Source organism: Megalops cyprinoides, chromosome 13 (genome assembly GCF_013368585.1).
Source record: "Megalops cyprinoides isolate fMegCyp1 chromosome 13, fMegCyp1.pri, whole genome shotgun sequence".
Classification (NCBI taxonomy): Eukaryota; Metazoa; Chordata; class Actinopteri; order Elopiformes; family Megalopidae; genus Megalops; species Megalops cyprinoides.
In genome coordinates this window covers 23,078,646-23,103,281 of record NC_050595.1, presented here as the reverse complement: position 1 = coordinate 23,103,281, position 24,636 = coordinate 23,078,646, and the positions used below count along the sequence as shown (strand labels likewise).

Here is a 24,636-nt window from a genome sequence, read left to right as displayed (position 1 = left end):
CCTTAACTGAACGCCCCACATCTGAAACTCTTTCCTTCGCTATATTCTGAAGGTGCAGGAAGTACTTATACGATCGCAGGCCCCAGTTCCCGTTGTCAGGGGTCTGGTTTAAGATCTCTTTTAAAGCCTCAAGCATGGAGTCGGAAGTACGTACCTACACGTCACATTATTTGACCAGGATGTAAAACATGTAGGTTAGTAATTAGGAAATAGTATGTGAGAACCACTAGAATCGCGGAGCTTTGAAAAGAATCACCCGATTATCAAGCCTGGCGAAAACATGGACAAACAATCGTTTCAGCGTTTTCCGAGCGGACAGTCATTAGTGAATTCGGGTTTTTCGGATCAAAATTACTGTGAAATGAGAAGTGGAGCCTTCGCTCGACCACCGTTGCCACCACCATACGACTCGTCTGGAGCACAGCAAGGTACACCTGCCATTCCTGGTGGATTTTGGTCTGGTCAGGGTGTTCATCAACAGGCTCCACCACCTCTGCAAACAGCAGTCAACAGTCAAGTGTTCAACTATGGTCCAAGAGACTGGCCTGGGGTTGCGCCCCCGATGGGCCCCGTCAGGGGTGGGTACAGACCCCCGTACCCCCAGCAGCAGGGCTTTGTTCGGGGACATCCGAACACCATGGTCCCGAATTTCGACCCAACTAGACCGCCTCCGCCATTGTACGAGTCACAACCCGAGCAGTTTTCTCTCAGGTACGACAACCCAAAGGTAGCTGCGGAAGAGTGTAATTCTAGACAGGAGTTTGATTACATGCTGCATGAAGAGCCTGTAAAGCCATGGGAACATGGCTCTGATGGGCGATCACAGAATCGATTAGGGGCTCCACATTTTAATAGACATTTCGAAGAGCGTCGATCTTACCCGGATTCTGGACCACCTGTGAATCAGCCAGGATTCCAAAATTCAGGGGGAAATGAATTGCATTATCAGAGGCAAAAGCACCCGGACTATGTATTTTCAGAAAGAGTCCACCGTAGCTCGGCCGATATTCAAACGTACAGTGACCGCTGGCAGCAGGATCACCAACTCGGACAGGACGGTCATTCGAGGGAGATTCAGCCTTTACCAACAGACGAAGAAACAAGGCAGAGACGGGCAGACGAGCAGTGGCTTGTTACATTTTTGTTAAACAGAAAAACGGCAAAATCTGCTCCTTCAAAGCGACGTGATAGCAACACATCCGTCTGTCAAGTGAGGGAGACACTTTACAACGCAGCTCGGTTGGTGTCAGAACTATCAATTGCTTGTCAGACATTGAAAGAAAACATAGAGAATGAACATGTTTGGACGGAATCGTATGCGAAGGCAGTGGCGATGAAATGCGACATACAGGAGAAACTGGAGCTTCTTAGCGACCCATCTTATATAGAACGTATAAAGATGAAATTGGCTTTCATCAGTAAGAAAAGATTCAGGAATAGGCGAAAAAAACGGGAGAGGCTGGAGGAAAAGGAAGAACAGGATGCACGGGCTGCTGAAAGGGAGGCAGCTATTGACAAGTGGCGGATGCAACGCATCCATGAAGTAGAGGAGAAGAAAAGGGTAAGTGAACGACTGAGACGTCCCATGGTCGTCTGAACTAAAGTGAGAAACTTGCACTATGGCTTTGTACCGGTAGGAGGCGCCGTGACCTCAGTGTACAAGTGTTTCTGCTTCATTTCATTGCATATCGTGTCAATCAATGTCGGTTATAATTTGAATGTTAAAAACAGTGCAGTGTTATTGTGTTAATATAGCGTAAATTAATATAATTCGACAAATGTGTCAACGTTCACAGAAACTATATCTAAGTAGTTGCGAATGAACAGCACTTATAACCTGTGTATTCTTCAGTATTTGGTTGTATAAATGGATAATATTAAAAATATGTCCTCCAGCCGTCTTGAGTAATTGTGTCTGCAAAAGAATAAATGACGTAAGCACATAAATGCGATTCTGTCAGTTTCTCAGTTCTCACATCTCATTTTAATGTCATACAGGAGCAAGAGCTCAAGGTTGCCGCGGACAGTGTGCTTTCTGAAGTAAGAAAAAAACAAGCAGACACCAAAAGAATGCTGGACATTTTACGCTCCCTGGAGAAACTCCGAAAACTCAGGAAGGAGGCTGCAGCCCGGAAAGGTAAGAAGATGCGGCTCTCTAATTCGATGTGTTACATTAGAGAGAAATCGGACGTTTACGACACAAATATAAATTAACTATATATAAATTATAAATAGTAACTGAAAGCGATGAATCACATGTGAAGGTTTTTTCGTCTCTAAATATGACGCTGTAATTAAGCAAAGGCCCAGTATTAAATCACATGGCAGACAATAGGCCCAGGAGATGAGGAGGGCCTTTGTGTTCTCCGTGTTCTCATTACCTCAGCACATGTGTAATCTGTGCAGACCGTTCAGGGTAGAGCTCTGCCGTTTCCCATTACCTCAGCGCTTCTCTAATCCCCTGACAGTCTCCAGTGACAGACCCATTGGAGTCTGCTGTAATATGTGTAAACTGACTCAAACGGCCAGTAATTCATTGTAAATAAATAGTCCAATGGTAGTAAAATGACCCAGTGATAACCCAGCAGAGCAGTATTGTAATGGATATGAATCTGGAATCATGATATTCAAAATGAGTAAAGGTTTAAATGGAATAGAAAGCTGTGTGCTAACCTGTATAGCTATGAATGATATATCCTCCCACCAGACTCATATGCAAGGATGCTTGTGCTGCTTTCATTTGGCAAATGCCTTAAATTAATTGACTGAATTATATAATTAGATTTTTTTATTTATCCCAGCAGTTCCTCATTAAAGGGTGCCTCAGCAGTGTTACTGCAGAGTTGCGGTCACTCGGCCCACACCCTGCTCTATATTCACACTGTGACTCCACAGGTATCTTCCCAGAGAAGGAGGCAGATGAGGCATTTGAGGGGCACGTGGAGAGGCTCAGGAAGCTGATTCGGAAGCGTACGGGCGTGTATGCGGCCGAGGAGAAGGCCCTGAGGGTCATGCTGGAGGGGGAGCGGGAGGAGGAGCGCAAAAGAGAGCAGGAGAGACGGCAGAAGAAGGAGAGGGAGAGGCTGCTGCAGAAGAAGCGAGAGGCAGAGGCCATGCTGTTCGGAGGTAGTGCCATGATTGAGGACCACTCAAACAGAACATGGGTGGGGGGCTGTGTTTAAGGGGAGGGACGCAAAGGGATTGGCAATGCGTCTTTCAAGCTCAGAGTCAAAATTACATTATTTTAAAGCACATTATTGTCATTTAGCAGACGCTCTTACGGTTCCTTTCCGGTATCCCTTTATACAGCTGAATATTTACTGAGGCATTTGGGGGATAAGTGCCTTGCCCAAGGGTACAACAACAGCGCTCATTGTCTTTGTTCCTCCATGAATTGTCTTGTTCCTCCTTTCACAGAGGAAATGCATCCAGATCACCCGCTCCAGCCTTTCAAACAGTTCTACACACAGGCAGAGCATTCCATGCATGCCCTCATACAGATAAGGTAGGTTTTGATACCACAGGCCCTCCTGGTTTTGTGTCTTTGTTTTCCCCCATCTATTTTGGTGCAGTGATGTAATTTGTGTAATTTTGGAACAACTTGATAAACCGCATTTTCGTTTATTTATTTTTTTTTTTCCATGAACGTCAGCCATGTAGAACTGCATTCCATTATTGGGCTTTATAGGACAAAGCTGAACTCTTTGTCAAAAGGCAAAGCTGAGCTCACGTTTTTCTTAGGATGCAATTAATTTATCATTTTAAAAAATGTATGTATGTATGCACACACAAACGCACACACACATATGTGTATAGTATTAGTTTGTATCTCCAGGGATACAAATGCATACATACAGGTGATCTCCACACCCCATCTTTTTCCTGTTGTAATTATTCACATCAATATGCAAAAATGTGGAAAAAAGTCCTGACAAAAAATAATGTGGAAAAAATGCTAATTTATGGATGGGTGTGGTCTCTGTTGGGTGTGGTTAGGTATTTTAAAAAACATAATAATATTTGTTTACTGTCCCATCAGGAGAGAGTGGGATAGCTATCTGGTTCCGGCAGATCACCCAGACGGCAGCTTCATCCCTCAGGGCTGGGTTCTTCCTGAAGCCCCCTCAAACGAGGTGTGGGCCTCGGCCTTAGACAAGCAGGAACCCGCTACAGACTGATGGAACTGGCACGGACCCACTCACACCCCATCATCCTGACTTCACACTCACTGTTATTCAAGAACTTGTTTGACATGTCAAAATGTTCCCTGCCCTCCCCACTTGAAGAGGAGAATTATGGGGCAATTAATATGAAATCCCTCTCTGTAGAACACTATTCTGGATTGAGAGCACACGGGTCAATCGGATAGTGTTCCACCGTGGATGTGGGAAGTGGGCTGTCCATCTGTTTTGTTGATTTTGTTTTCATTGCTAAAGCCATGAGACAGATTGCTCGTCGGTGTATGTTTCCACAAATAAAACATTTTCAACAGAGAACTGCACTGTGATTTGACCCATTTTTAATGAATACAGTGGCATAAAGAGTTCAGCTACAAGGATAAGGCTGCTTTGTTTTCAGCAGCTCTTGGCATATGGGTTCACCTCGTGCCTCATGCATTGTCTCCGGTGAACCGATGATGTCACTGAGTTATGTCAGTGGATTAAGGGTTCAGAGGGAATTAGCAGGTGTAATCGGTGAGTTTCAGACACGCCATTCTGTCTGGAAAGCAGCCAGTCAACCCTCCCCAATTCCTCACCACGCGCCTCACCTGGCCAGGGGAGCACACTTTGTGAACATACAGGTGAGTGCCTTTGAAATGCATGGACTGTGGCTTACACAAAGGGCAAGTTTCTGTGATGGATCTTTACCAGATTTCTCTGTATCCATAGGAGCTCTAGGCTGCAGGTTACTTTGGGCAAAATCTCTGCATCATTTAGCCCAGAAGGTATTGGTAGTTGTGTTCCAGTGAGTCTAAGACTGCAGGAACACAGGTGAAGCACCCTGGAGATCAGTATCACATAGAGGCAAAAGAGTGGGCGCACATCTATTAGGAACTCACATGCATGTTTGCATTTTGTTTATTTAATGACAGCATATAATGAGGATAGCCAATTTCCATAAAGTGATGTGGTATTGTGGCAAAGTATTCATTAACTAAAACTGAGTCATTATCAAGACAAAAATATATGCATATGCATGTAAATTACATTACTTCATTGCTTTTAGCAAATTGCAAATATTAAGTTGCAATCCAATAGTATTTTATCATCAGTTAGGTTTTAAGTTACTCACATTTCCTACAGCAAATGCCTGCCATTTAACACTATGAACCCAAATTTCTGAAAGCAGGGAGCAATCAAAATTGTGTGCAACTCAAGACAACACCCCCTGTGGGCATGTGCAGGAGTTCATCTGATTGATTAAGAGCTCAACAACAGAAATAACATTTTGTAGTGGTGCTGATGGGTGATTAAAGATACAGAATGTAGACATAGATTGTAAGACCTGTTAAAAATTGCAGTGTAGATGTACTTCTGAACACTTCATCACAAATCAAAGTGTCATAGCCTAGCTGTCTGGCAGTGTGTCTCATCCATAAATTATTTAAAATGAATGCTTTTAAGGTATACAGTTGCATATAAAGGCAAACCTGGTGATGAATTGCATTTTTTCTGTACATTACTCACTGTTCATTCCACATTTGTCTGTACACTGAATAATATACAATTGGCATTAAATTGTAAATATACATGTTATCTAAAAGTCCTTTACTTGTTGATGTTCCAACCCCAAATGCACTTAACCTAGTAAACATTTGGAAGTAAATTTAGTAACATTAATCATTATTATGTAACATTAATGACCACTGACTTAATGGGTCACTGTATGTCACAAACATTTGGAGTTATGTGGATTTCATTCAAGCCCTGAAGGTTGACATTAAGAAAACTGTCATGATAAATAGCTGTATACAAAGAGTTGAGATAATTTGTATGGGTGAGATGTTTTTGTTTGGTGTATGGTGCAAAATTAGCTTCTTTTTGAAATCTGAATCATCCTTCCCATGTAGTGCTAAAAACACTTGGGCATGAAGGCCATGCTGTGGTCGTATTTGTCCAGCCTACAGACATTTACTTTCACATAGTTTCAGTGGAATGCTGGCCCTGACTGGCTGGGTTTGGCCCGGACTGACCCCGAGTCAGTCTAGTGTGGTCTCAGGTGAGGGAGAATGGTGGTGTGTGCTGGCCATCAGTAGGCCCACAGTCGGCCCTATAGGTTTTGTCTGGATGAGGGTTTTCTGTTGATGACACACATGCACACGTGGGTTGAGGACGTTTGTAGCTTTCTGACCAATGGCAGCACTGCCTTAGGTGGTAGCAGAGGGATGTCCATTTAGCAAAGTGCTGTAATCCTTAATCCATTTACTGTCGGGCGGTTTCAACATTGCGCAACTCAGTAAGCAAATATAGCAGGGAAAAGAGCTGGGGAATTCGGTTTCTGAGAATCAAGACTGCGCTCAGACAATGATCAGACAGTTTTCTGGTAAGCATTAATAGCCCTAATTTAAAACACAATTCCTTTACGACGAAGACGGGGACTGTGGGAAGAACTGCCTGGCTTGCTTGTGGTGGAGCAGCGTCACTTTTCTCCTTTGATATTGTGTGTGAATGTGAACGTTTGTCTCCCAGGGAACGGAATGAACAGCCTGGACGAAATTCCCTTCAAGATCCCCACGGGGTCTCTGGAGGGGACGTTGGAGGAGGTCGAGCTTGTCACGGCGCCAGAGCTCACCATTCCGGACCATCTCCAGATACTCCAGGACACAGAGGTACAGCCTGAGTCCAGCTGGCATGCCAGCTCTCTCTTACGGTCAGGCTCTAGCCATGGAGAAGGTTCTGGTTGCGTCTGGCGGAGCAGATGGAACTTGTAGACTTGTTGTGACTTTGTTGTTGCCTTGGTGATGGCAGGGACTGCTCTGTTATTCCACTGGGATTATGTCATAAACGAGCTCTGTCTGTTAGAATTACATTACTGCCAATGTCATGGGAAATGTGGGGGTCTCATTCTCTCACCTTTCTGTAATGATGGCAATATTCAAACCCTATCAACTCAGACCCCATTTAGACCTCTATGCATTAACACTGCCTAATCCTTCATCTGGAGATGTAAAATGTGTTAGTCTTTGTTTCATGTTCATATCTGAGATTGTGAATTCAGTATATCAACCCACCCTTTTAAATCTCCACAAAGTGGTTGGTCAATTTTTGAAACTGTTGCGGGGGTGATTTTTACAGTCATACTTTTCTAGATCACTGAGTTCTGGGCAATACTGCCCTCTCCTTAAATAGCCAACACTGTGAGGTCATGCCATGTTCCAAGCTGTCGTTAGGTGGCATTGCAGATCTGTTCCAGCCTAACTGCAAAGCCTATCCACCTCTGTTAATTCTCTTGATAAGGGCAAGCTCTTTTCTGGAACACATCCTATCTCTTCAACATTAATTTCACTCTAAATCCATTATTAGAGTTTATGATCCGCTTCAGTGCTTCCAATGGCCTTATTTGGGAATGCACTGCTTTTTTTCCTGCAGGTTTTCACTTTCGAATTCTATATGCTTTCTACCAGTCCAAAAATAATAAACTGGAGCTTGCCTCTAAGTGCCATGTTACATAGTCAGAGGGAAATGTAAGAAGTGAACATGATCAGATTTGCAGAATAACAGCTATAGCTGAATGACAGACTAAGAAGATACCTTGTTTTTGGTGGTGTGTTTTCTCTGGATTTTCATTCACTTATAATGCTAGAGAAAAAAAATGTCCAGTTATGTTATGACATAACAAAATGACAGCCGATAATAATATGACTAGCTGACAGAACATAGCACAGAGCCTCATTGTTTGTAAGAAGGTTTTCAAGCAGCTCCCAAGTGGTTCAGTCGGGTATGGCCCTAGAGCCCAGGACCTTTGCATGCTTGAGGCTGGGCTGTGAAATCAGCTGAAAATGATTGCGAGCCCGCAGCAAAGGAATGAATTTGGCTTCATTCTGACAGGGGTAGGGAGGGTTACGTCATCCAGGGTCCCCTCCTCCCATCACCCATTTGCACCTTTAGCATGTTCTAGGAGAAGTCACACTTCTTCTCACATTTTTTTCCTTCTTGTCTGATGATTTCTTCTAACCTCCAGTTTGCCAAGTGTTAATTGCATTGTTGCGTAGCCTGTGCTGACAGCCTGCTTTGTAACTCTCTCTTGTGTTTGACAGTACAAGTTCTGCTTGGAGAAGTGGGTGCTGACAGGCGTGCCGGGGGGCTACCTCAGCGACATGCAGGTCACCCATGGGTCAGAGCCCTCGTGTCCCCCTCACTGGCTGGTGTTCCACAGCCCCCAGGAGAGCCGACTTGCCAGACAGGGGACCAGCGACTTGTACGACTCCTCTCCCCGCCGTAGGAGTCACAGCCTGAACGCGGCCGACGCCCGAAGGCTTCACCCCCGGGTGAAGTTCCTCATCTCCGACTCTGAGGGGGACGAGGGCGACACCGAGGATGATAGCAGCTCCTCACTGGAGGAGGACACGCCACCCTCTTCTCAGTGTGGTGACCGGCCGCCCAGCTCAGCGCTCAGGCGGCAGCTCCACGGGATCAAAGAGTACAGGCCTGGGTCACCCTGCCCGGCATTGAACCCCATGTCCCCGCTTGCCCGTCACAGAAGGAACTCCTCTTCCTCCCTCCACGACTTCCGGCAGTCACCGCCCAGAACCAGCAGCCCAAAGTGCCAGAGGCACATGAAGAGGAGGCTTCCACCGCTGTCTCACGCCAGCCGCCGCCGCTCCCTCAGCCCCCAGCCCCCGTCCCCAGCGAGCCACTTCCTGGAGCCCAGGCCCTCCACGGCCGGACACATCTCCTCCGTTAGGAGCCACAAGCCCACCGTGGCGGTAAGAAACAGCCCCTTACAATTCACCCCACAGACATCACATCACCGTACCTAGGACCTGACAGTACAGTTTGTGGTGTTCCCACAACAGCAGTCTGCTCCTTTGTACCTCTGTTCTGCCAAAGTTTCAGAGAAACTGTGTATATGTTCATATTGTCACAACGAATCAACAAATGTATCCAATTTTCTTTAATGTGTAAATAAAATAAAGTGTAAATCCAGTAAAATGAAAAGTTTGTAAAATGTGCTTGAAAGCTCAACCACTCCACTGCAATGGTAGTATACTGTATCTTCTGTATACTGTACTGTATACTGTATGTTCCATCTACTCATTTTGAAAAGCTCATTTTAAAAAGTGTCTCATTTTGAAAAGCTTGGAACAACAGCAGAAAGATTAGTAAATACAAATATTAATATTTTATTTACTTTTTTCATATGCATTTGACATGCTGGAATACCTCCTAAGCATATTTAATAGATAAATCATGTCTATAAAAATTTACATATCTAAAATGCCCTAGTTTTCAGTAGTTTTTACCTTTCTGAATCTACAAATCATGTAAAAATGCTATTATTGCTATATTTATTGCAAGGTATAGCCATTAAAACATTGAGGTAACAACAGTTACACAAGTCATTATTAATGTCAGTATTAATATTAATGTAATTATGTATTATCAATGTTATTAATATTAATAATATAATCCTAATGTAATTTAATGTAAATATATTTTATTTCAAAATATATTTGGGTAAGGACAAAAGTATACAAAACTCAAAGAAACTAAGAAATACCCTGTTCTTAAAAAAGGTATGATGTAGCATTTCTTCCTCTCACCTCTCACCTTTGCTCCATCAGTCATAAATATTTCTATAGTGTGTTTGGCAACAGTAAGCGCTCTTGTGAAGATTTCGCAGGTGTACAGTGCAGCAAACAGCCAACAAACCCAAGGCACTTTTCCTGGCTGAGTTTACCCTACTGCAGGACCAAAACATTTGTCCTTAGCCAGCAGTCGATGACCTTTCTATAAGTGGCTGTGACTTACAGAAGCCTGAAAAAGATGGGGCGGTATTTAAATCACCACACAAAGCATCAGAACTATTCTAATGGCTTATGGAACTTTCAGAGGCCTTTTGTCATGTCGGGACATTTAAATGTCACTGCCCTCCAGATTGCTGGCATACCATATCAGGGAGCAATGCTGGACTCTGACTGAAAGATGGCAAATATGTTTTTCCTCTGAATTCAGTTGGGAACCAATCATTAATAGTTTTGGATGTTAGTTACAGAGAAAATGTCTCTATGCTATGTTCCCATTTTTTCATGTCACATTTCTCAAATGTTTCTAAAGATGTACTCTCTAAGAATAGCTAGTGTAAAGTCTTTTCCTGGAATCCTCCCAAGTTATTACAAGTTCGTTGGGATTAGCGTGTAGAACTGTCCCGCAAACGTTTATCTCAGCAGAACAGCGTTTCAAGGTTATGCATGAGCTTTGTGCAGTGACTTGCTATAAATGTGAATGAAGATTGTTTGTGCGCTTAAAGATAAAAGTTGTACAGGGAAAGACTTAAACAGGGAGCAGCTTGAATTGAGACGCATATACATCAATGTCTGTCCATGTCTTCACCCAGTGTAGTGTGGACTCCACTCCTGTTACAGGGGTTCTGACGCTGTTCTGTGATCCCTCTCCAGTCTCTCAGCCCCTACTCCTGCCTGCCTCCCCCCCCTTCGGTGTCCCAGCCCCTGGGTTCCCACATGGCCGCCCTGGACTCGTCGGCAGAGCTGCTGTCAGCGCTGACCCAAGAGGAGAGGGAGCTGCTGGAGACCATTACGGAGCACGGCTACCCGCTACGCTCCGCCATCATTGCCCTGCAGAAGACCGGCAAGCAGAGTCCGGAGCAGGTCAGAAATTACAGGGGGCTCCTGAATGCACCTCCCGCAATCCGATCCGTCGCAGCCTCGTTGCCCCTCCCCCGTGGGTGTGGCCTCACTCTCACGTCACGACACGTGACATCACCATTTGAGAAAGAACCATGGCCTATTTTCTGCACCGCCCACCTGCCGAATCACCAAATCTCCTTCCCCCCCTTCCCCACCTGAAACAGGAGGCTGTCTCTCGGGTTTTGGCACAAGGGTTCTTGTTGACTGGTTCAACACAGTACCTGCTTCAGTGCATGTTTCAAAGGCAGTGTGTTTCCTCATCAGGTTTCCAGCGAGCATCTTAAAACCAAACCCTTCAATTTTTGTTAATTCTATACACCCTATACAAATAGAGTGTATTTGTATGTATGTAAAAATGAATTGCCCTTTACAAACTATATACATACTACATACTTAATATATTTCTTGTTTAATATACCTCATACTTCATGTATTTTGGCAAGATACTGCATTTTTAAGCAATGAGTTCATGTAACTACATAACATGCCCTTATGTAACATATAAATTGTCTGCCAGCTATTTCACAAAAGCCTTTTCTCCCGTTAATGTTGCCCTTACTTCTAATGCTCATTTATCCAAGGAAACATCTGGTTTTGCCTCCCAAAACCACGATGCTGGTTGCCTGTGAAGTAAAATCATAATAAAAATAGGTACCAGATCCCCAAAGTTTCCACAATCTGGCATTTATTATCTTATTCTTAGCATCCTGCAGCAGCTCCCATGAGTACAAATGAGTCATGGGGCAGTCAGTGTGGCCCATAAGGAGGGGTTTTGGCAGGAATGGAGGGTCACGTGGTCAAGCCTTGTTAACCCTGTGAGTTTTACAACAGGACAGGAACAGCAATGGATCACTAGAGACAGACCTCAGCTGAACATACCAGCCTGCTCTCCTATTGGTCAGAAAGCCTGGCACATGCCACCATGTTGTCAGACCCTTCTGTTTCATGTACAGAGATGGAGAAAATGCTTGATTGCTACCATTTGAAGCCATTTAGTATTTTGTCCTCAGGTATCATGCTTGCAATGACAGAATCTTAAGTAAGACTAACAGTGTTCCCTGCATTACCCATAAGAAAGAAACCACATATAATTCCCCACTGTTGAAATATTTGTGGCGTTTTCCTGAATGGGTTGAGGGAGCTTTTTGACATGTTACATCGTCAGACCAACTGGAAAGGGAGCCTGGTATCCGGGCAGCTTTCAGGCTTCGCTCTGTCTCTCGACCGTGTTGCGGAGAGGAGAGAGAGAGGCAGCTGGCATGTCAGGACAATCCGAAAGGGATTGCGATCCAAAAGGGATCAACTTCTGAAATGGTTAATGAGGGTCACTCTTCCTCCACCCCACCGAGGGACGGTGCTGCTCTACTGACACATGTATTCCATTTCACCCTGTCGGCCTGGGGTCGTTTTTCGTTATCTGACACAGTTAAAAGAAGGTGTCAGGTTATGCCTTGATGCCCCTTGACCTCCTCTAATATACATAATCCATTTTCTGGGGTCATGTGGCGACCTGTTGCCAAAAGCGCAAGGCCTCAACAACTAGCATAAACCAACGCAATAAATAAATGAACTAAATTTAAGAAGCTACTGTATATCATTTTTAGCTTTCAGGCAAGTCAACCGAATAACGCAAACATGTTTTGGTCTCATGGACCTTTGTCAGCATGTGAAAGCTATTCTGAAAGCACCGCGGGGCACGAATACATGCTTTCACACTGTAGAGAGCTGAAGCACTGATGCGCCCCAGGGTGTGTTGGGGCCATTTTAATGTTGGCTGTGGCATCTGTTGGAGTAACGTGGAGTGGTTTGTGGGGCCCTCAGCATTTCCAGGTCCTAACGCTTTCTCCTCATGCTCCTGTGCCTCTACACTCTTGGCAGATACTGAGTTACCTGGTGACATGTGACCGCCTGTGTGAGCGTGGCTACGATGCAGCTGAAGTGGAGGAGGCCCTGGAGATGTTCCATAACTGCGAGTCTAAGGTGACTTTGCCCAGAGGTCATGACCTCAGCGCTCTCTTTCTTTCTCTGAGAACACTCTCCCAGGGAAGAAAAGATTTCAGACTCAGACCCAACCAAGACCTTTTTAAATCGTGTGTTTATAGCTGCACTCATAATCACTATTAGCACCACAAATGCTGTACTGTACTTAGGAATGGATTTACAAGGATACCTCTGCTGGCCTTGCCTGCCTTTTAACCTATAATTAGCACAGGTGCTTCTTGTACCCTTCATTAGATTGAACATCTGATTACGATCAATGCCTTTCATAAAAGGATGCACAGATTTTAGATCTTAGATTCAATTAGACAGTTTTATTTATAATTTATTTGTAGTATACTTAGTTCTGCTTGTTGCTGAGTCAACTATCACAAGCCTCCAGTTAAGCTATAGTACATGGTTCTGCACTGTAAAGTATTTGGATTAAATCTGTTTTTCATCATGCTGTGCACTGCAATGCTATGCTATGACTCTGTTGTTAAGATTCACTACCGGTTAACTATGGTGGAATTCAGAATCTTTCTCTGACATTATCAGGTCTCTTAGTCTGCAGTTAGTGGAACACTCAACAACATTAATCAAACCCAATATCTACACTTGAGATAATTATTTTAATGATTGCTTGCCCCATGTAGAAATTTAACAGTGCTTTGGGGAAAAGCCAAGTATACTAACTGAGTTTTGATATGTCCCCCCCATGTAGGCAGCAGAATTCTTGCGCCTCCTGACCCAGTTTAACGAGATGGGATTCCAGCAGAACGCCATTAAAGAGGTGCTGCTGGTCCATGAGAACCACCGAGAGAGAGCCCTGGAGGAGCTGATGACACGTGTAGCGTGAAGGAGCCACAGATGTCCAGACTTTTCCATGACCAACATGGACGCTCTCTGCCTCTGGCTTAGGAAGATTTCTGCCATTGTTCAATGCAAGTAGATGTACGCGCACATCGAATATGTCACACATGTAGAACTGTAAAGAATACCAGACTCAAATTTCTGAGCCCCTACACTTTCGGAAGCACAGTGAGTATCTTCATACAATGTTGACCAGGAAGGCTGCAGCCCAGACATGAATCTTGAAACTCATTCACCTATGTGACAAGAGCATTGAGATTGTTCAACTCTCGACTGATTAGATATCTGTTGTATGTGCTGCACAGTATTTACTTAAGCTCAACCTAAAGGTATTTTTTCTTTTTCCTTTACCTTTATTCTTGAGGGGCATCCAAACCAAATGCATGCAGCAACTGTAGTGTAAGAGGATGTTCATAAACCAGATAAGAGATGATAGCAGCTGTGGGAGCGTCTAATAACATTATTTAACAATATCACCATATTCTTCCTCATGACGCTACTGACAAAGGAAGTGCAAGGATTAAATGCAATGACAGTAACCATCCATCCGACAGGTGATCCCAAGTGAAGGTGGGACTCAATAATCATGTGATAATTTCAGTGCTTGTCATCATCAAAATCATGTCTGGTACAGACAGCAACAGATAAACTGTAAGGTCTTGCAGCTTTGTTGCGTCTTTGTTATATTTAATGTTTATTTTTCCTAATTTAATTCACCACATTTATACATTGCTTATTATGACTTCCAAAACTTTTTTATGATCTTTCCCTTAAAACTCATTTTTTTTGTATTCAATTTGCCTATGAAAAAAATCTATTGCTGTATATTGACATAGAATTAGAATGTAACATTTGCAGGCCAGGAAGACAAATGTGAATGAAAATAAGTTGTACATAACTTTTTCATAAATTATAAATGCAAATCAATGTGTTTTGTTTTTTGTGAATTTTCTCTACTCATTCTTGCATCTCACATTGTGCAGTATCAGTCTACTGGTTAAACTGCATTCTTCATCTTGGGAATTTGCTGTCATGTTCCCTGAGGAGTGCGAGCAGGTATTTGGATCGGCTGTTCTAAAATTGAAAAGTGAACTGGGAAACCAAACAATAAAGTTTTGTTATTTGATATTAAAACTACAAAGGACTTCTGATGGCACCCTCGAGGAGGTAGCTATTAAAGATTTGTATCTTTTGTTGACGGACTGGGTATGCATACAAGGGTGAACTGAACTGCAATAGCTTCTCTTTTATCACTTAATTATGAATGAAGCCAGCTCTCAGACAGCAGACCAACAAATGAGAACAAACATTTCTCTCATGCAGCTCCAAAAAGGATGGATTTTTTGCAAGTAATTTTAGGTATTTAATAGTTTAGTAATGAAGGAGTAAGAGGAAGAAGGCTGTACTTCATTAGTTACGTTCTTTTGAAGTGAACTCCAGATTATGAATAGCAAAGAAAAGGAGGCTGTAATGGCTCTATGTGGGGAGTTTTCCAATTTCACTTGCCAGTGCTAATGGTTCAAAAAAAATGAAAAAAACCAAAGTGCTGACAAATCACCTCGAAGCTTCACACCCCCGAAAAACACCACTCTTGTTCATATTTGACAACCGTCACTTCATCTGCTTCTTAAAAATCGCAAGAGTGAAAATACAAGGCATCTAAGAGAACGTTCTTGATATATATATCATTTTCTATTTTCATTTTTTTCTGAAAAAAATGAAAACATTATTAGAGAGATGTCTTTCCTTTGATGAAAATGAGAAATGCTCACTGCCATTTATTCCAGAGAAAATTATTTGGCTTTATTTACCACACCCTTGTGCTTCCAGGATTCACTGCCCTGCGAGCTTTATCTGATCTAAAGCTCTACGGCATGTTGACTCATGGGAACTGTGGTTTATAAATGGTTTGTTTGTTATCAAAACAGGAAAAAGGTCTTGTAAGTATTATTATAAGTGCCATTAGCATTTACTGCAGTGTCCATGGGGAATTCATCCTGGCATGCATCAACCTACGTAACCAAGCAAAAATATAAGAAATGTATTCTCATGGAATCTGACACAGAGGAAGTTCACCCTGGGGAGTCATATGTTCTAAGGGGGAAAACTAGGGCCAAAACTAAGTTAATAGAGGACATTTCTAATGAAATTAAATCTTTCCTGGCTGAATGTCATTATTGGTACAGATACATCTGTCCATATCACTTTCATCTTCAATGAAGTTTTTGCAGAATATATGACAGCAATAAGAACAGTTCTTCTGTTGTCTCTCTTACCTTTTTGATTAGTTCATTCTCCTTTGCATCTGTTAAAACTATCCTCCTGCATATTGTTTTCTTTAATTGTAACAGTGATGCCAGCTTATAAAATACAGACTCTTCATTGTGTGAATAGTTTACAGTACATATCAATCAGAACATTGTAAAGCATACGACTGGTGATGATAGACATGGTTCTTTAAATCCCGCCCATTGCCATTTAGGACTCTTTGACCCTCTGGCTGCCTGCCCGTCTTTGGCAGTCTCAGTAAAAATGTCCACATAGAGCCAATTCTGGGAAAGCCATTCATTTCTTTCTTTGGCTTCCATTTCTTTCCCTCAATAATGTATTCCAGAGTCATCTTGCGGTTGACCGTGAACACGGAGTCACCCCTCACGACAGCGGTGAAGAGAGCGCCCTTGCTGTTCTCATACTGCCCGGGCATGGCTGTCCACTGGCCAGTGGTGAGGTTGTAGCAGTCCATCATGCACCTCAGGAAGTCGTCCGAGGGCCCGTTCCGCATCACATAAAGGTTGTCTCTGTGAGCCACCATGCAGTGACCGTAGCTCTGGTGCCGTATCAGTGTCGTAACGAGCACCCACTCATCTCTGACAGGAACATACTCATAGATGTCCGTGGCATCCATGGGCCTCCACAGACACACAAATATCCTGCTCATGGCTTTAGCGCATGCCGCACCAGCTACTGGCCGAGGTAAATGGGACACAAAGGACCAGTTGCCAGTAGAGACTTGGTACCTTTCCACCGATGACATGGTTGTTCTCTCGTACTCTCCACCAATGGCGTAAAGGTATCCCTCGTGTCCCACCAGAGTGAAGTTGTAGCGAAGCTGCCGAGGGCTGCAGAATGTGGTCCAGGTGTCGGTTTCAGGGTCATAGCAGTAGCAGGATACCACCACCTGGTTACTCACATCACGCACCCCTCCAACGATGTACAGCTTGTTGTCAAGGACAGTCACTCCAGCCATGGTGGTGCTGGCATCAATAGGCAAGTCAGTTAACACCTTCCACTCCTTCTCATCCTCATCTAAGTAGCAAACTGTCCTTACGAAGTCTTGTAGCAGCTCGATAGTTGGAGAGTGTGTGCCTACCGTCACATATGTGCTGGGAGCCAGGGACTCCACATAGTCTAAAAGCTCCTCAGGTAAACATTTTGCATCATCTTCTAGGTCGCGATACATGTCTCGGATAAACAATGCCGCACTGTGGTAAAGGTCTAACAGGCCATACGTGGCTGCAGTGTGATACATGAGCAGGCAGTTATCGGAGTTAATTATGTTTATGAGGTGTTTCTCGAGCGGGGCCACCTGGAGGAACGCGGCACACTCCGCGACTTCGATTATCTCCTCGCCGGTCAGGATGGGTCTCTCACCTCTGAGAACGCCGAGTGCGATGAGGAACCCTCGGGCGCGCAGTCCCTTCACATGAACCTCCTCCTGCTGGCACTCTCGCATTCCCGACCGGAAAAGCGCTCGGAAGTACTCGCAGTCCCGCACCAGGGTGGCCCGCTCCACCGCGAAAACGCTCTCCTCCACTCTCACTCTCAGGGTTGCCATCTCGCAGTCCCGTCCTGGTTTGTGACTGAGCTCCTGAGATTCGCCCTCTAAGCCACGACAGCTGGTTCGCCCCATCAGGTTACCAGCATTGTTTTTTTTTAATATTAAATCTTAACTGCTGGACAGTAGTATTACATACCAACTGTAATTACCACTGCAGACATACAGAATATATATTCTACAACTCTTCTCCCATTGCAGGAAATGAAACCCATGTCACCCTCTCTGGATAAAGCACATGCACTTGACTGGGTATCTACTATTTGTATTTCTCTTCACAGCTATAAGAATAGCACTGGCTATAGATAGCAGCAGGACTTGTGACGGAACTCGAATGCATTATGGTTAGCAGTCAGAGAGAATGGTGAGAGGTCAGAGAGATCTCTGTTGCAATGTACTGTCATGCAATAACACTCATGATTTATTGCCATTTGTTCTTGGGCACAGCCGCGTGCCAACTCAAAAGTTGAAATGACCCCACAAGGAGATGTCTGTTTGCACTTGACACTCTGAGTGCTTTCGTGAGGTCATGACTCACTTTGTGAGTCAGTACCAAAAGTTGCTCTTTTTTTCAAACTTGTGTCTACCTGAATATTATCAGTCAAAGAACCTCTGCCAACTTATGATAAGCAGTAAAACGGTAAAAAGGGCTGAATGCAATGTCCATTGATTGTCCCCTGTTGACAGAAAGTCATACAATACCCATTCGCCGAGACCAAGCCACACAACCCCAAAAATTCATAATAATACAGAGAATACAATCTTGCACACTGCCCCCATTCTAGCCCTCTTCTGTCAGTCCGCACCTGCTCACATTCAGTAACCCTTGGATTACAGTGTCTATACACTTCATTCAATTCACATTCAAACACACAACTGCTTTCTGTTGTTTCCTTTTGCAGATGTGAGACAACACACATTCTCCTCATAACTGAATACACCTTCACAACCCCTTAGACCCTCCAGGAGATAGGTACAAAAAATTTACTTGCCCGATATCATGCTGGTAGTTGGTGGGTGAGTCAGGTGGGGCTGCTAGTCAGACACAATCTGATGTGTACAGACACTACAAGTCATACACAGGGAGACATAATTACAAAACTAGCATAATACACAGTCATCACTATCCTAATAATACACATTTAATAAAAGAACCCATTTCTGGTGCATGATATCAATCTTTTAGGTTACACCAGTAAGTAATGTCCTGTTCATAATTAAAATAAAACAGAGGGTGAAATAGATGAATGTAAATTAATGTATTGTCATGTAATGTAATGTAATGTAATGTAATAGATAGCCAGCCAGCATTTTGTCTCTACTTGCCTCTACAGAGGTAAACTGTAGTAAACCTGCTCTGTATGCAGCTGGTCCCGTACATCAATGGCATTGAAATCTGCAGTGCTGCCAATCCGCAACTTTTATCTGTGGGTCTGCGTGTGCCCACTTCCAGAGTGGTACATGGACATTGGTGTTATGGCAAGCCAAATCTCATATACTATTCGAAAAAAACAAAAACAAATACTGTTTCGAAAATAAATCTGCATTCACTGTTTAAAACATACATTTCTGTATTCAAAATGACTATGGTTAAGCATATTCTTAATATACTTAAACAGCACTGTGTCAATAATTGCATGTATTGTGTCATATTGTCTTAAACAGTAGGTTCTTGCCTTTGAGGTTTACAATGACAGAGCATGCCATGTATTTCTGCATATTTAATTGAGAAAGAACTGAGCAGTTTCCCTACAAGGAATTTGGCAGTCGATCAAATACGTATGCGCATTCCTGGGCAAATCTTAGCCTTTTTTATTCCTTCATTCAGCGCCAGCTTTTGATAATCATACTACAGAGGAATATGGCTTTTGCAATTCAGCGGACCGGACTGTCTTTAGAATGTACCAGACAAGACGTAAATTAACTTTAACGTAGATAAGGACGGGAATGTCAAAACGGAGCAAAATTGGTCAGCGTTCCTGGCAGACCTTATGGGAAAATATTGGACGAATTTCCCCTTGAAGACAAAACTGTACCGAAATGTTTACGTCTGTGATAAAACAAGGCAGCGTTGTTTGAAATATAACTTTTACGCTTGATATTTCTGCACACTGGAGAATGTTCGAAGGTAAGGCAAAGGCACGCGTCGGAAATATTTTTGAGACAGCGTCCGTTTTGCCATATGTTTTGCAGCAGTTACCTGGATTCAGTAGCTAATCTAGCACTGTTTGATTGTATGTGCTTATACACTACTATTATTTAGTGCAGTCTGTGATGCGTCTAATTGATATTTTCATGGGTACTTTCAACATAGAGGATGTCTTCGAAATTTGGGAAAGTACGGACCTGTAATATTGCCCCTGCCCCTGATCGAGGACAAGCCGAGTGCAATATCGCTGTTTTAGGACCTACAGGCTCTGGAAAGTCAGGTACCCGTGACTAACTTTTTATCACCATTTTTATGATAGTAAATAGAAATCGTAAGAGCAGTTTGAGTTTATAATGTTCCTGAGTTTATGTTGTTTTGATTGTTTTCTTTTTATTAGAAATGGCTCCTGTGTTTCTCTCTTAAATAGCTTGCTAGTCTTTCTGAGTGTGGTCCGTACAGGTAAATAGAACACTAATTAAAACATTTTAGCAAAAACTGGACCAAGTTCAAAGCAACGTAGAAATGAGATGCCTGTCTATATAAAGGAGTCCTTTGTCCGAACTTCATATCATGTCGTATCATTTAATTTGGACGCAGCCCAAGGTTTTCCTTAAAAGGGCAATATGTTATGTGCTCCAAACTCATAATTGCTTTGGAAAATTGAAACCAGGACAGCCATCCTAGTTTAAGAAGTGAGGCGGCATTTGTATATAACATGTTCCATTTAAGACCCCAGCCTCAGGCGCTCTGTTATAAACTGTACATCATTATAGTACTGACCAAGAAGCGTTTCTATCATCCGCAGCCCTGACAGTGAAGTTTCTCACCAAGCGCTTTATCAGTGAATATGACCCTAACCTGGGTAAGTTTTCCTCTTTACGTATGGAAAACACTGTCCTATATAAGAACACATTAAATGTTTATTAATGTGAAATACTTTTTGGAGGTACATTTGTCATTTCATATTACTTTTCATCTGTTCCTTCTTCATGAGTAAAGGTTTAAGAGACAGGCTTTAGTTAACATCTCAACTAATATAATATTTGTCTTTAAAGTTATAATAACCCCTGTAGCCTGTGTAAAATGTTCTCCCTCAAAAGTGTCCCACCTGTATTTTGCCGTTCATGTACAAATCTAACATTACTATAGCTTTCTGAGGTGTTTTCTTTTGGGCAGGGTCATTCTTCCAAAGTTCTACATGAAGACTATATGAACAGTAATGAGCTGGCAGGATAGACTACAAGTAGAGTGTGGAATTATAATGAGTTTGGTATGGTTGTCACAGTAATAAGAAATATTGTTCTTATTTAATTGCTCCATAGGTGCTCATCTTGGACCTCTCTCTTTCACAATGTATCCAGAATGATTGCAGTCATTTGTATGTGAGAGGAAGTTTGACCAGTGCATGGAAGGCTCCATATTATTAATGCAGAGTGAGGGAAAAGGGGCCAGAGATTTTAATGGAGATATAATCAGGCTGTAATAACATTTCCGAGAAGTAATTCCCATGTTCTGCATGAACACAGAGCAATACAATCTTTTTTTCCCTAAAATGAGCCTGTTATCAGTAAATATCCAGGTTTTAACAATAAATTACACATTTTAAAATGGAAAGATGTTTTAAACTGTATTTTAGAAGACACCTATACTTCAGAAGAGATTGTGGATCAACAGCCTGTTCTCGTGAAAGTCATGGACACAGCCGACCAGGTATATAAACATTCTTTAAGCTTTGAAATGAGCAGAAGTGAATAAATGTCTTTAACTAATGTCTGTTGGACCTCGTTTTGAAGTTTATGTTGTGTGTAAGTTACATTTTTTCCTTGTAATTCAGAAATGGTAGATTGTCCCTAGTGAAAGAAAACATATCAGTACTTGGCTGAACAGATTGTTTTTACTGGTTCCCTTTCATCACTGGTTGAGGAGAAGTACATCCTACAGATCCACGATTAGTTTCCCGTTCTTGGCTTTCATCACTGTTTTGCAATCGATTGACAAGCACTTAGAGGCGAGGGAAAAATAGCTTCTCTCTGTAATTATTCTGAGAAAAATATCCTGAAGGGTCTAGTTGTGTATGCTTTGTCATTCACTATCAACCTTTGATATGTATGCGAACAGTTAATGTTACTTTGACCTTTAAAGTCTGTTGTGCATGCAAGTGAAACAAACAACTCCCAACATATGTCCCCTTTAGTACAAAGAAACATTGACTAGCAATATGAGAGCAAATCCAGACCTATTCTGTTTTGATTTATTCTGTTGAAACAGGTTAATCCTCCGTTAAACTCCTGAATGCTGTGAGAGGCCGTAAGTCAGACATTCACAGGGGGACGCTCTCTGTAACTCTTGCACTCTGAGTGAGGATCAAACCTACAGCCTTTACAGCCACATTCCACAACATCACAAGAGTCGCCATTAGCTCACTAGTCATAAGACCCAGGTCTCTTTGCACCCTGAATTATTCAGGCTCTTTGTTTTGACTCCAGAGGAGTGATGTCACCGTCTGGTGTACCCCCCAAAAGCTGTGAGCTCTGTCACATTAGCCTGTTCTAGCTCTCAACTTCAGCAAATGTGTATTTTGCTCTGTACATCCAGGGTGGGCCCATGAACTGTGAGCGCTACTTGACCTGGGCCACTGCATTCCTGGTGGTCTACAGTATTGATAACCGCCGGAGCTTTGAGGGGTGTCAGCAGTACCTAAACGTGGTGACCCTGCATACCAAGGGGGTTCAGCCCAAAACGCCCATCATCCTGGTGGGAAACAAACTGGACATGGAGAGATACAGGTAAACCTGTGACCTTCGCATAGGTACATATCTTACCTTCTGAATTAGTGAGCTGCGCTCATCAGCGGTGTGCTTAAATCACAGCTGATACCATTCCATATTGCATTCTGTTTTGCACCAGGTCATTTAGCAGGTAACTAAATACTTAGTGCAGTGTAGTGCTATGGCAAATATCTGGACTGGGATTTGTTCCTGTTTTTAAATATGACATTTTTGACTTTAAGGCCCCATGTATCAGTCGATCTGAATATACAGCGTCAGTCAAATGTATATAGTTCCCCTGAACAAGATAAACACTGCAAATGTATAGGCGGAATGTATTTTAAACAATGAAAGCGCTCGACAATGATTGCATCATTCGATATACATTCAGGGAGGGTGTTTATAAGATCAAACTTCGATGTGGTTATTTGGCACTGTAACCATGGCACCCTGCATCTCAGTCTGTCCCAGTTGATCTCATGTGTTAACATGGCACGGGATACCACCTGTTAACTGGCTGACAGTACAGTGTGTGGTCTGGTCTGAAGCCGATACAGGTGTGACCAGATTGTTCAGTCGATGGATGTGATATTACACTGAATCCCTTTTGGCGTAAAGTGTGTTTTTGAACTACACCCCCCCCCCCCCCCCCCCCCCTTCAGGCAGGTGAGTAAATCGGACGGCTTGGCCCTGGCCTCTCAGCACGGAGGTCTGTTCTTCGAGGTGTCCGCCTGTCTGGACTTCGCCGCGGTGCAGCACGTGTTCCACGAGTTGGTGCGGGAGGCCCGACGGGAGGCAGAGCGGGGCATGCCTGTGCGGCCCCTCTACATCAGCGAGGACAAGCCCATGGTGAGCCTCTCGGCCGCCCCGCTCATCGCCCCCTGCTTCAAGGAGCTGCCTGCCCCGGCCACCGCCAAGCTGGTCACGGTGAAGTCCTCCCGGGCCCAGAGCAAGCGCCGCGCCCCGACACTCACCCTGCTGAAAGGCTTCAAGATTTTCTAACCCACCTCCGCCTGTGGCAGGCCAAAGGCCCCACCCCTGCCTTCACCCTCCGTCTGCCTGACTCTGCACCGACCGAGAAGAGATGTGTTCTGGGGCACATTCCTGTTCACAGGCTGTAAGAGGTGTGTTGATAGGTGAATCTGCTTGTGTCTGAACAAGTTGCTTGCAAATTTCCTCTTCGGATATTGTAGCCTTAGAATATTTGAATGCAGCAGTACATTTCCAGATCTGTAGGAAGTATTTCAAATATTTTTATAAGATTTATTTTTAAGCCTCCCCTTTATATAAGTGTGCAACAGATTGAATGAGTGTGAATGTTATGTGAATGCAGTTTAGTGTATGATGAATGCAATGTCAGGAAAATTGACAGTTTCTACATTCTTCCACAGATTCCTTCAAAGAAATTTAGATTAATAGAGAATTAGCATTTGAAGTATTTGAAAATATTCAGATGATATTTTTTTTCTATTTGACCATTTCCAGTGTAACTGTGCAGTTCAGTGCTGTAGTGCTTATATAGAAATAGAACACATAACATTTAATTGCCTCATAAATTTAACTCATGACTGCTCTCTTATGGATTACAAGGGCAAGTGCTGGTGGAAAATGATTTGCAGCCAGTGTTTTAGTTAAGTGTGTCTGAGTTGGTAGGTTAGGATTAAGTGTGTATGAGAGGCTAGGATCTTTTGGAACTTTGACAAACTCTGGAGAAAGACTGCAGGGTGCAAATCTAGGGTTTATTTAACATAGCTAATTGTAGAAATTCCATGTACTGACAAGAATGCATCACATATGGATTGCACTGTGCTTACTGGTACAAGGTAAAGTAATTAATTCAACTCCACAGTCTCTACTCAACAGTACTATTGTTTCATAGAACTGTAGAAACATAGCACTAGTGTTTATACCAGTATTTTGACTATTATACCAATATAATTGCAATATTGCAATTATCTTTGCAATATTTTTCCATTTGGGCGTGCCAGAGGAAGTCAAATGCATGTTTCTTTGATTGTTGGAATGTTTGTATTTTACATGTTTTTATATGCAAATACATTGCATATTGGTCATTTTAAAAAGATTAAAACAGATCACAAAGGAATTTGTCCATCAAAACTACGTTTTTGTTCACAGAAATGAGTAACCAAGGAAAAATGAAAGCAGT

At 43.0% G+C, this 24,636-nt stretch overlaps 4 protein-coding genes across 4 annotated transcripts; 3 read left to right on the top strand and 1 right to left on the bottom strand.

Annotated features, from left to right (window-relative positions):
- Positions 1-208: 208 nt before the first annotated feature.
- Positions 209-4,456, top strand: pdcd7 (programmed cell death 7). Its single transcript, XM_036544045.1, has 5 exons — positions 209-1,561; positions 1,999-2,137; positions 2,896-3,126; positions 3,418-3,505; positions 4,040-4,456. Exons 1-5 carry the CDS (start codon positions 281-283, stop codon positions 4,176-4,178), a joined length of 1,878 nt encoding a protein of 625 aa, XP_036399938.1. The 5' UTR covers positions 209-280; the 3' UTR covers positions 4,179-4,456.
- Positions 4,457-6,475: 2,019 nt separating this feature from the next.
- Positions 6,476-13,908, top strand: ubap1lb (ubiquitin associated protein 1-like b). The gene is made up of 6 exons (XM_036544613.1): positions 6,476-6,543; positions 6,690-6,829; positions 8,258-8,926; positions 10,619-10,828; positions 12,746-12,847; positions 13,569-13,908. The coding sequence occupies exons 1-6, from the start codon at positions 6,525-6,527 to the stop codon at positions 13,701-13,703; spliced, it is 1,275 nt and encodes a 424-aa protein (XP_036400506.1). The 5' UTR covers positions 6,476-6,524; the 3' UTR covers positions 13,704-13,908.
- Positions 13,909-15,803: 1,895 nt separating this feature from the next.
- Positions 15,804-17,761, bottom strand: kbtbd13 (kelch repeat and BTB (POZ) domain containing 13). The gene has a single exon (XM_036544522.1). The coding sequence runs from the start codon at positions 17,625-17,627 to the stop codon at positions 16,125-16,127; it is 1,503 nt and encodes a 500-aa protein (XP_036400415.1). The 5' UTR covers positions 17,628-17,761; the 3' UTR covers positions 15,804-16,124.
- Positions 17,762-19,352: 1,591 nt separating this feature from the next.
- rasl12 (RAS-like, family 12) lies at positions 19,353-23,744 on the top strand. Its single transcript, XM_036544471.1, has 6 exons — positions 19,353-19,680; positions 19,867-19,981; positions 20,507-20,563; positions 21,338-21,411; positions 22,297-22,487; positions 23,132-23,744. Exons 2-6 carry the CDS (start codon positions 19,870-19,872, stop codon positions 23,469-23,471), a joined length of 774 nt encoding a protein of 257 aa, XP_036400364.1. The 5' UTR covers positions 19,353-19,680; positions 19,867-19,869; the 3' UTR covers positions 23,472-23,744.
- The last annotated feature ends 892 nt before the right edge of the window (positions 23,745-24,636 follow it).